Below are 13484 nucleotides of genomic sequence, written 5' to 3' on the forward strand. Positions count from 1 at the left end.
AAGTATAATTATTTGACAATGGAAGATTTCAGTGAAGTGCTGTACTTACTTCCTTTATAGTGTATTAACAACAAAAATTAATAACAGGAAAAAAAAACAGCACGTTGTATTCTGGACACAGGTGGCAGTGACCTACCCAGTATCAGAACTGGCAATGTTCTACCGCACTATCATTCTTCAACTAGAACAAACATAATATTATATCAACAAGACTCGTCTTTCACATCTCAAAGAAATACTATTCCCATTGGTCCTTATGCCAAACTATTCTAATGTGCAAAAGAGCCTACTGTGCAACAATCAAGAGAACTGTTTAAAGTGCAGAGATTCACACCAGCTTCTGTCTCGCACTCATGTGGCAGGCTGTGAGTGATGCAGGAATCAAGTGATACGACGAGGTCACACGGGCTTCTTCATGGTTAATTTGAAAACGACTTTCACGTAAATTGGTTAAAGAAATAAAAATAGGAATGGTTTACGCTTTCCCTTCAATGCAACCATATTATATTCTTCTTTCTTTCGACCATGTCCGATCCTAATAGGATCATATGGGCCTCCACAGAGTGGAGGTTATGTATTAACAGATTTTGTTTTTACGAGAAATTGATGTCAGCCACTTGCTCAACCTATTAGGTCCATACACAAATCGAAAAACAATGTGTACTTGCCAGACCCAGGATTCGAACCTGGGACCCACGACGCTATAATCTGACGCTTAAGCCGCGCGGCCATCGTGGGGGCAACCTGATATACCTGAATTTTTTACATTTTCATAATCAACCAAAATCCATACACGTATATACATACCTACTAAATGAAATTGCATCAATGACTCATACAGCTACAAACCGAGCTGCTCTCGAGCAGGCGTCTTCATGGTTTAGTGCCCCAACTTTGGGAATCAAATCTGACCATCACAAAAATGGGCTGCCATCTTTCGATGTGCCAACAAACAAAAACATTCTATTGCCATCAATTGCTTGCATCAACTACAGGATCTACGATCATAAATCGTTTGAATTTACAACTAAACTCATAAGTTATCTGGTATTTTGATTCTGGTAATATTATGTATTGTCATTGTGTTCAAAATTAATAAGGATGCCGATGCATTTTCAAAATAATATTTAGGAAATCTTCCTTCGTCTTAGTAAATTATCTATATTAATGTAGAGTGCGAAAATTATAAGTGTCATGGCCCCCGTAGTGGCACTGCAATATATTATGAAAGGATTGTCAGTATTTTAGTTCTCGAAACGGCCACGCTTCACGTTTAACTTGCCGCAGTCTAGAACACAATAATTACTCTTTCCAACTTTCCCTAGAAAAAAGTCAAATGTATTTTGAAGTCAAATAAAACAAACATGTTTTTGTAATTAAAATTTATTATAATTGAATGTTATATTATTAAAACATTTGAAACACAAAATAATAATTATGTACCACCAATTCGGATAATGTATCTATTACTAAACATATTGTTCTTGTCAATAATTATGGTAAAATTAAAATGGAATAGGATAATCGTCATTCAAAGACGTTTGGAATAATATTATGTATTACTTAACTATATGATATTTAAAATATAGTCTAATTAACTTGACACGGTTACATTGTCATTAATTCACACCAAATAATATTAGCATCACTAACTTAAAGAAGTGAATTGATTTTTATCTACCAAATACCCACTACAGCTACGTGCGTAATACAATGAATGTTCAACAGTAGGATAACATAATGGAACATCAAAGTGATATAAGTGTCGTTGAATTCAAGGGATGTTCATGGAGAGAATGTCCAAGACGGAGCTGATGTTTCCGTTCTTCTTTTCCACCAGACGAGCGAGGCGACCTCCGTCATTCTTGAAGCCCATGGCTAGCATTGTGTCCAAAGCTGCGGCAATCTTAGGATCTGCGAAACAAACAGACGAATCAACGGATGTAGTTTGGAGATTGACCAAAGTATGTGTATGAAAATGTAGGGACTTTGAAACTAGGTTGAGATTCAATTTTATTGAAATTTAAGAAGCATACACAATTTAAAAAACAGGTTTGAACTTGTTTAATCTGTATCTTACAAAAAGCTCTATTGAAATGCAAAGAATTGCAGCCTTAGACTATAGATACATCTAGACGCCACCCGTTGCATTGCTAAATGAAGTCGCGAGCCTTGCGTTTGGTTTGTGAGCGAGCGAACGCATTCGTCTACAAATGTTCGAGACCATAGACCATTTCGCTAGTGCTCGCCCAAAGTGCTCGCACTAGACGCTCAGAATTAAAATATAATTTTCTTTTTTTTTACGTTATATAGTATTTTTAAGCGGTCAAAATGCAACCATTAGATAAAGATATCCATCATTTAAGTTATTTTAAAAAAACAATAGGTCACTGATATTAAAATATATAATAAAATACAAATAAATTATCACGAACATGTATCAACTTACTTATGAAACGTAATACCATCTTCTTGCTTATCAGTACGGCTACCACATTTTAAGACAACACACAGAACCATCTTTTCTACTTAATTAACCAAAAATATTTACCATTTACTTTATGTTTAACACAAAAAATATCAATTTTAGCAACACGAACTCGCAAGTTATCGACGCTACGTCAACGTGACTTATATCTTTTTGGCTTACGTACACATTTATGCGACTGCTAGGCTATTCAACGTGACTTATATCTTTTTGGCTGTACACATTTATGCGACTGCTAGGCTATTTTGTACCAACTTAACTAAATTGCGTACGTCACCCGCGCATTCTACTCATCGATTGACAGTTGATTTTATATGCATCAGGCAGTTTTGAGCGCAAATAAGATTTTATTTTGGGAAATATTGACAGCAATGCACCAAAGATACGGAGGCTTCGAATTGCTGAAGGTAGAGCGCGTGTCATTCGTAATTATGTATTTCTAAGAAGAAATAAAGATTTGTTGGCCATGTGTCGTAGTACCTAACATTATACCTCCAGAACTACATCCGTGGTGTGTAAATTTGCCTACTTCAACTTCATTGGATAGGACGTCATTATCTGAGCCATCGGAATTTGATTCTGATGTGGAAGAGGAATAACTCTTATGTAATTTATCTCAATTTATGTAAAATTAAATGTGGCTAACATAATTAACTATTACTTATATATTTTTTTTTATAAAATAGATCATAGGTAGGTAGGTACTTAACTCTTGTTTCAATATTTTTGGAAACAAATTAATAAACAAAATACTATGTAATTCCCATTTTTATTTTTATCCTCCCCTAAATACACGTAATTGACATAATTAATTAGGTATTGATTGTATGAAAAAAATTATAAAGACTATTTTAATTTTAAATTAAAATACCAATGGATACACAAAAAAGTCATCAAAGTAGATATTTTTTCATAATAATGTCAAACAGAAGTACCTCTATTTCTGTGTAAATTTCTAATTTATATAAAATTGCAAGTAAAAAAATCCATTTCTATAATAATTAGGACTCCTGTATATTACTAGCCAACTATAACATTTAGCCTATTGTCACTCCATTGACTCCAAAAGTGTACTGGTAGAAAACGATAAGTCACCATTTTATTTACAAATTCAAAAAACCAACAATAATTATTACAAAAAATACTTGCTTATACTTGAATTGAATTATTACATAATGCATTTCATAGAGTGGTTGATTTAATAAATAATGATTTAGGTGAAAAATGGAGAGCTCCAAACTTCCTGATTTTAGAAAAAGTCGATTTTCTCAAAACAAGGATTTTTGACTTATAGCTTTCTGCCAGTATACCGACGATATATATGTATATATTTCCATGAATAGTAATGAAATATTTTTTCAAATTGGATTTTGGAAGTTTTTTGAAACCAAATAACAAAATCAAATACATAAGTAGTACCTCGGTTATCTGGATTTTTAATTATCCACTTCCTTTTGATGATCAGTTTCATATTTTTCGTAAGAATAAAAATATACAATCAATAAAAAAAATTCTTCAAAAATTGCTAGAAAGGTTTATTCCGGAAGTAAAATAGATTTTTATAATTTTTTCGATTACATATCCAGATTTATTGTTATCCGGATTAACTTCATCGCCAATTAGTCCCGATAATCGAGATTCAACTGTAAATCAATACTGGTTTCTTTGTGGTTCTCCTTATAGGTCACTACTGATAAAATCAAGTAGAAAATTGTAGTGAATTCATTAACGTATTGTAAAAAAAAAAAAAAAAATTAGAGGTCTTAGGGTTACAGATGTTACAGACTTGGGAGTCTTCCTGACGAAATGTCATGTGATGCTACTACCAACTCAATACGTAACTTCAAAAAATGATGTGGTATCTGTCTTACATGGTTGCAATTTAAGCAAATATGCAAGAACAATGAATCAAAAGAATATTTTTTTAAATAGTTAAATGACTACCAACCTGCAGGGCGGTAGTCTGGTTCAGGCGCCTTTCCGACAACTATTACAGCGGGTCCAGTCACTTCTTTGGTGACTTGAGTATCCAGAACTGGTGCAGTTGGCTGGTTCAAATGAGCTGGGAGATTGGGATAGATGTTACCGGCTTGGGATGTCTGCGCGCCTCCCGCATTTGATGCCACCTGTGCATGTAGGAGTTGCATCTGCTGCCTGAAGTCACGGGTCATCCTATCGAAATCAAATCCGATGTTGTGATCGGTTGGAGGATTGGATGGCAAAGTTTGCTCTGAAAAAAATTATCATATACATATTAGGATTTAGTAGAACAGAATCAGGAAGTATGAGATGCTTTGGCGTTGCCCTCCCACTACGCATAACCCAGTAACACTAGATATTCTTGATCCACAAGTAAAACTCCATGGCAGGTGTTACATAATCAAACTGGATTGTGGATGCCGAAAATCAAAGCGATCCAGTTTACCAGTCTGCTCAATTTGCATGTTAAATCTGGATCTGGATCACTGATTGTGCTGACTCGATCGCAATCCACATTGAACATGTAATGCCTGCCACCTGCCTTTGTAAAAGTGTGCTTTATGGGACCAAATGACTGTCAAACATTTTAACCTTTATGTTTGTAGTGTTTTCGCCCAGAAATAAGTCAAGAAAATTATTACTGTTTAACAGATTAGAAGTGTACACACGAATATCAAGTAGACGTGCCCAGATGCGATTAACTAACCTGATCCTTCGGTGTTGAGCATAGTCCAACCTTCATTTCGCTCAGGTGTTTCTGATTTATCACGGGAGATGTTTTTCTCAGACATATCATCGTCGACATCGATAAGCGTGGTGGTCTCTTGCGGTGTTTGGATGAGGTGAGAAATGGGAACGGAAATCGGCGATGACAGGGTCACTGGCGCTGACTGTCCGGGTGCAGCAGATTGTTCAGGTGCAGCCGACTTTGGCCTCACTTCAATGTCCACATCGATACCGAGGGGATCTAGTATTTTCGCTACCGTCATCCCAACATTTTGCAAATACGTTCGGTGAGCTGCTGTCATTTGTCTAATGTGATCGGTTCCGGCAGCGTTAGTGGAAGTGCTGGCTTCAGTTTGTGCGTTTGTTGCTTGATTGGCAGCGTCTGCTGTGGCCGGGATGCCATTCTGAGGAGTCTGATTGAGATCCCCGGCAAGGTTGGCGAATTCATTCATGTAAGAGGCGAAGGTAGTGAGCCACCCGCCGCCATTGCTGCTGCCGCCGCCTCGTCTGCAGCAGCGTTGAGGATGGCCCTCATGCATTTGTGCCCTTTCCTCGGGGCTAGCCTCTTGCCGTCTCTCAGGCCTGGTTCCGCATCTCCCTTCATATCTTGCGCTGCGTCTTCCCTCAGGAATGGCTTCAGAATTCCTAAAATACACCATAATTTATTATGACCAAATCTGACGGCACTGTTATATTTTCCTCATTAACTCATTATAAAAGTCACTTTAATAAAAAAAAACAGATATTTTGGAAAGGGGCACTAAACGCCCACAGGGACTCCCTAAAACCCGCTGGACAGATACTCATAAAGTTCGGTGGATGTACCTACGTGGCAGCAAGAATCGAGAAAAGTGGAGGGATCCATGTAGGCTTTCATCCAGCAGTGGATCGACCCTGGTTGATGATAAACTAGTAGTGGTGACGTGTGTACAGCGATTTGAATGTTTTTTATGCATTTCGGTTTTTTGATGAAACGGAAGAATTTAAATCTTTCGATATATACATTCAAAACTAATTTTATTGAAAAATCAGCCAGAGCGGATTTGACAATTAAGTAACTCCATTGACGCGAATCCAGTGGTTACAGGTTCAAGTTCCATTAGGTGTCGTATTTTTTCAAAAAAAATTTCTAGTAATTTTCGAATTATGTATGATAAATCTACTTTTTAGTTATGGCGAGATTTCTACTAATTCGGTGGATAAACCATAATAATCACCATTAAACCATTGATATTAATCTGAAATAAATTTTATCGGAAACAGAACCAATGTTACAAAATTGCAACATTTTTTTACAAGTTAGTTTTACTGTTTTCTTGCCATAAATTTTGCATTTAATTTTTTTCTTCAGTTTTAGGTCCCGTCGATTTCGAATTAATGGGGTTTTACTTTAACGAAGAAACTTTTGAGGTATTTAGTTTAGAAATGTCAATACAATAAATCTCATAATGTGCAATGTGTAAATAAGTAATGAAAATTTGACTAGGCCAATTATCACTAAGAATATAAGCAATACGGATTTGAAGAGATCTCCTACCTGTTCCTGCAGTGCCTCTTGGTCATGGGGCACTCAGCACCGGACCCATCGAAAGCACCACCCTTTTTCAGAGACTTGAACAGCGAATGGCCAATGTGCCGAGAAAACCTCCTCTTCTGTAAAATAACAAAAAGATTAATACCATGGGGAAATCTCATTTTTAGGCCAACAGAATATCATGATATTGTTTTCATTTTTTATAATGACGAATCAGCACCCAATCAATCTAATTTAAAGTGAACTATGGAAGTATGTATGAATACGTCGTGGTGTAGTGATATAGTGACTGTCTCGACACGGGTTCAACCCCATCTGGTAAACAGAGATGTTTGAATCCAGAGTAAGGATACACTGAATTTGGATAATGGTAAACAACCATTCCCCATAAAAAGGACTCTATGGGACTCACAATTTTATGAAAGAAAAATAGTCAATATTTTCACTAAACAGTAAAACTAATATTTTGTTTTATAAACATTTGGGCATATTCAAATAAGTTATTAAACACACAAAATTAGTTTCAACAAGATAATTATGAAATAAGCCTACCATCGGACTAATGGGCAATGGAATCCTGATCATGAAATGCTGGGAGTGTTTGTTGGTTCCCTCGCACGTAGGGCAGAGGTCAAAGTCCTCGCAAGTGACACATTTGTAACGGTATCCCACAATGGGTCCATTGCAGCTGTCACAAATGACTCCGATATGCTCACCTAAAATAAAATCCATAACAATGAGTGACACAAACAACATCAAAAGCAATAAACAGTAATATATTATTTTTCATATCAATATCATATGGGGTCGATCCTAGCTCGTTCCATTCTTGCTAGGTCCAATGTGAAGAGGGAGCAACAGACATATCCATACCCGGATATAAATATGCAATGTTCATGATAAAATTGACATATTAAAAAAAATGTACTCTATTAGAAGTCCATTGTATGTCATACATATTACATGTGTGCAATGTAAAAAACATTATAATAGATTTTTGCTTGGAATTGATATATGCGGGCCTACAAGGGTCGCAATTAATAGTACATTTTAAAACAATGGATTATATTTGCCAATAAACATGATAAAGACAGATAAAGGACCATATACTTACGTTGGGTATGAATAGGAGAAAATTCTGGAATTTCCATTGGTTCCAGTGGCTCTTCATTAGCCATTGAGTCATTCAAATCAACATAAAGCTTTTTGACATCATCGTTCATACTAGACAAGGCAACCATTAATTCATCATCAGTGGAAATTGTTACCTCATCGCCATCTTCATCTGGAAATGTATTGAAATTATAGCTATGCATTTCACCACTATATACAAATAATTATAACTAAACAATGATTAATCACTTTATGATCATGAGTAATTTCTATACAAAAAAATATTCCTATGATAATCAATATTATTTGTATTTATGTTTAAATATTAGAAATGATAATTCAAAATATTTACAAGGTTGAATTTAATCTTGATATCATAACAAAATGGACTGTATTTGAGACAAATTAAAAATACATGAGCATGACTAACATGATAATTAGATATTAATTATTATTAAGACAAATAACATCTATGAGCATTGGGATTTTTAACAAGAATATAAATGATTGTGAAATTTTTCAATTGGTGGGTCGGAAAAACAAAAAAAGGTCAATCTCATTTTGAAGGGAAAATTTTTAATTGATTAAAATGGACCTTTGACGGAAATGGAAAAATTAAAAGTCGACATAGGTATAATATGTTTACCGAGAAAATGTCTTGATTTTGTGTAAGGTTTCATTAGATTTTGTCTAATCCCAGAATTGAAAAGGTGGAAAGTGTAAATTAAAACAGACATAAAAAATACTTGATCATTACAACTTTAAAAACGATAGTATATTTATTATAAGCATGCAGTAATTCTTTAATCTGACAAATACGTAAAAAGAATTGAATTAGAAACTCTCATTTACCTCTCCAAGAAACAGAAAATGCAGAGTTCTTAAGCGATGGAAAAACGTTTTGCAACTTGGCTCGCATGTACTCGAAGTTGGTGACCACCGAGCGGTCGATCGCAAAGCGACGGACCTCCGGCTTGTCATCCCCTCCTTGCCTCACAAACACCTTAAAACCGACACCGTTTTCAGCTTGCATGGTGAAACTGGTAAGAAAAACAAATACAAAAATTAAAGTGATTACAGGTTAAATGGATTCATTTGTTTGAAACTTCCTTTAATAAATCATCAAAAAACTTTTGGATTTTAGATTGTAAATATTGGGTGAGTGACATCTGTCCAAAAACAATAACCATAGTCTGAAATATAAAATTACTACTACTATAATATTTATACCTATTTACATAGGTACTTACACTATAAAAATATTTTCCCCCTCACATATAGTATAAAAAACCACCTATTTCACAACAGCCATATTTCTGGCAAAACTTCAAACACTTTATTAAAATTAACGTATTCTATGGAAAAAATATATAATTGGTCTATCTAAGTATCCTGTCCAATAATAATTATACTAAAATACATTACTTATAACATAAAATTCAGCCTCTTTTAAAATATAATATATTTAAAAAGAGACAGAATTATATTATGTTATATTATACACGGTATTCCTATATCACGGACAATATGATAATTTATTATGGTTGTGTGGTTGTTATTATCCTATTATCCATATACGCCGCCGTCACGGCTCAAATATTTTTTTGATTCGAAATAATAATTCTTGCCAGGGTTGCGGACTGTTAAAAATCATGATAATCTAATTATATATAAAAATGGTACATATTGTGTTCAATTAAAGTTATTTAAAACTCACATAAGTGTTTTAATATAATAACTAAGCAATATTATTATTCAAAATGGCTTTCTACAAAAAACAATGGCAAAAAAGTCATTAACGGTTTAGTTATCTAATAAATCTTTCCAATATATAAGTACCTACTTATCTTTGTTAACACTGATTTGCGTATTTATTGGTCTTAAACACAATTAAATTGTTCGGTAATTAGATTTTTACTTACAAAATGAATTGCTAAAATAAGAAAGGATTACTCATATCTGTATATACAGTGATATGATGACATGATATTGTGAAATACCTGTTATATTACACAATATTATGTGCACAGTCAAAATAATAACTTGGTCATTCTAAATTTAAGCTTTAGTCCAGTAGATAAACCTGTTATACCAACAAAATTACACCTTGTCTAATAAAAAAAAACAACATACCATGAATCTAAATCATGTGACTAAAAATTACTTTGTGTGGATTATGAATTATTACAACACTCACCTTTTTAAAAAAATACCTAGGTACTATACAATTCTGACCATAACAATATAAATCGTAATCTATAAACAAAAAAATACCATTTATCGATTACTACTTATAAATTGCCTACAACTGTAAAACATCTGTTTCATAACAAGAAATACAATACAATGTTGACAGTTGTGATCTACTGATACCCAAGTAGATAATATTGAGAAAATGAAACGCACTATTTACACACATGTTATTGTTATGTTATTATTATTAAAGACCTACGTATGTACCTATACTTAAAACATGTTTTATGCCTAATCATTGCCATGAACAATAAATATCAAGACAATGCTGACGAATTATTATGATTGAATGGATTCTTCATAATGCATTATTGTGATACGTGTTCACATTATTATAATAGAGGCATATGTGCCAACCGCTGAATAATTTCAACAAATACGCAAATGGCGATTTTCAAATTTCGCATGTCATCATTACATACGATAAAATCACAAAACGCCAATGTTTTCCTCACCATCAAGTTTCCGTTAAATCACAAATAAATGGTGAGCTGATGGCATTGGAATATTTTTAATATTGTTGTTTTTATTATATTATCACGGACAAAGGCGTGAAGGCTAACGAAAAAAATCAGGAAATGGCGAACACAGAACAAGGCATCAACTTTATTTCATGTTTGAATGTTATTATTATACAATAGTGAAAGGAATCTAATTGCGTTGCTTTAATATTTTGTGACTAGGTACTTACGTTTAAATGCGAATCAATCTTCTCAATTTTACAGCAACAGAATCACGAATCAATTATAAAGTATCGGAAACCAACACATCAAAATCCAAACGAACAAGTCACTAAATATAATTTCAATGTTTACAAATTGATAAACAAGCTCTTATTTCCGGCAGACTAGTTACGACGAACAAGAAAATTGAACTGACGCCGAATTCCGAACACAGTGAATATATACGCCGCACGATTTCACAACTTTACGCAATGAAAACAAAACATGACGGTTTACATACAATAATGAAAAAATATAAAATCATGTTTTCTAGTATGGAGCATTACGAAAATTCAAACTGCGAAAGATAATAATGGAGAATAATAATTTTGGTTGTCAAAATATTTACCTGGGGACAGGAGTTCCAACAATCACATCGCTTCCAGACCTTTCTGGATACATTTCGATCTGCCAAATTACTTCACGGTACATACACAGTTTTCCAGCAATCTCCACTCCAATATTATTATTATGAAATTTAGTCCAATGCTCCCAACATAAAAGTGAAAAATTCTTAAGTCTACGTGTATTGTCTATGGTTACATCCGTTGGTAAAATTATGGTGAAATTACACACAATGACAATCTCATATATAGATATATTGTGTCATCCTGCGTCAGAGTATACTAAAGATAGACTGTAATGCCAGTGCTCCATTGGCGAGCCAAAAGTCCGAGGACAATAAATCGTCCGATTTGTCTATGCTCTGCTACTGATCAACGAACGAATAAAAAAGTCGAGCTGTCAAAAGTTGCGATTATCATAATGTCTTCCGATAATCCTATAATTTTGTGTTATTTATATGTAGACTTGCATAAAATAATATAGCAATGAAAACAATACAAGTTTTACGTTTCATTTTATGAATTTCATAAGTACAAATAAAAAAATAATTGATTAATCTATAATTTTCTAATGTATAAATTGTTATTTTGTTAAATTAATCAATGAAAATGTTTAAAACAATTACTAAGATTTTTTTTCGGTCCAAATTATCGAATTTGCATAGAGATCGACGGACGAAGTCTGGCAACTCGGAGAGTAAAACATCAAACATGTTTGAAATCCAACGAGCCTGGTCTGCGGATTAAAAAGTCCGCAGATCTGGGCTGCTCCACGCAATGACATTATTAATAGACGACGCACTCAGTACAGTAGCTAGCAAGTAAATTCGCCCATAGTGACATTCGCACGTGCATAGGTAGACGTCACGCAATATCCATTATGCGATATCACCTTTATTGTAACGGCGTTAGAACAGTGTTTCTAGTATCAATGTTCGTTTGAGCGAACCTGTTCGAACCGAACCATTCGGCAGACCCGACAAAAAGTTTCGGAAATTTATAGCAATATCACCTTTATTGTAATGGCGTTAGAACAGATTATGCCATTCGGCAGACCCGACAAAAAAAGTGAGTGTCATTTTTTTCCAAATGCTTCGTCCATATTAATGTCATTGGCTCGACGTGAAAAAAAAGTCAGAAGACTGTAAATCGTCTGACTTGCGTGCCAATGGAGCGCCGGCATTATATTATAATATTATTTCAAAGGGTCTATGACAGCCTTCAATGTTATAGTTTTCCAGCTAATAATAAATGTAAACACCCACAGCTTACGGTTATTATATATTTTGAAGATGATAAAAAAAGGACATAATAATATTATTATTTCATAATTAGCAGCCTCCCCATAGCCGAATGCCTTACGGCAGGGGTGGGCAAACTGCGGCCCGCCGGGTATTTTTTTGCGGCCCGCCATCATTAATTGTACTTCTGATTACGAATAACTTTTTTTATAATTTTTAAAAAAATATTGACAATAGATTAAAATTTGAAGAATTTGTTGTTTCGTAAATGTATTATCTCAGTACGTCTTCCTTGCGTCTTGTCTCACACTATGTTACCACTATTTTCTACGTTGAACATCGATTTCAATAGATATTGATAGTGTACCGACAGAGCTACAACTTGAGATTATTGATCTGCAGTGTGACACTGATTTAAGAGAATTGCATCGTCGTGAAGAAATCTCTAAATTTTACAATGCCCTTAATTCAGACAAATTTGACCAACTTAAAGATTATACAAGAAAAATGTTCGTTATTTTTGGATCAATTTATATATGTGAACAAACATTTTCGATCATGAACCTCAATAAAAATTCTTTACGATCAAATATCTCCGATGCCCATTTACAAGCAGTTTTGAGAATATCAACTACAAAATTAACACCTGAATTTTAAAAAATGTACAACAGTTTCATTCTTCTCATTAATTTTTTTGAAATGTTTATTTTTCGTGATAATAAATAGTGTAAGTATATCTAAAAATGGTATTTTACTTGCGGCCCGCCGCTCATTTTAAATTCTTGAATTTGGCCCTCCATCGAAAAAGTTTGCCCCCCCTGCCTTACGGGGTCTCCGGGTTCCCGGTGACTATACATGTGATTTTCTCAATTATGTTTCTGTTATGTATTTTGCCACTGGAATGGAACCCGTGTTATGTCGATGATTACTAGACCTCGATAATGGCTCAAATAGACTCTAAGACGATCGGCTATATATATATATATGACGAAAACCCCGTTTCTTATGTTGGCGCCCTGTGTCACAGAGTGTAAATACGATGTCATAGACTGTCATATATATGTCTAACGATCTATGACAGCC

At 34.2% G+C, this 13484-nt stretch overlaps 1 protein-coding gene across 2 annotated transcripts; it reads right to left on the reverse strand.

Moving 5' to 3' along the window:
- Window positions 1-1367: 1367 nt before the first annotated feature.
- Window positions 1368-11315, reverse strand: LOC147072421 (uncharacterized). Of its 2 annotated transcripts, none has more exons than XM_085947142.1 (8): window positions 11166-11315; window positions 8694-8881; window positions 7843-8013; window positions 7281-7444; window positions 6732-6847; window positions 5175-5839; window positions 4437-4718; window positions 1368-1914 (listed from the first exon to the last, which is right to left on the reverse strand). In XM_085947142.1, exons 1-8 carry the CDS (start codon window positions 11246-11248, stop codon window positions 1775-1777), a joined length of 1809 nt encoding a protein of 602 aa, XP_085803268.1. In that variant the 5' UTR covers window positions 11249-11315; the 3' UTR covers window positions 1368-1774. The 2 variants fall into 2 exon arrangements, with proteins under 2 accessions (XP_085803268.1, XP_085803269.1); XM_085947143.1 differs by lacking the exon at window positions 11166-11315 and adding an exon at window positions 10786-10970.
- Window positions 11316-13484: the final 2169 nt, after the last annotated feature.

The sequence above is a fragment of the Rhyacophila brunnea genome, unplaced genomic scaffold (genome assembly GCF_057557595.1).
Source record: "Rhyacophila brunnea isolate RB1 unplaced genomic scaffold, BYU_Rbru_1.0 scaffold_2, whole genome shotgun sequence".
NCBI lineage: Eukaryota > Metazoa > Arthropoda > Insecta > Trichoptera > Rhyacophilidae > Rhyacophila > Rhyacophila brunnea.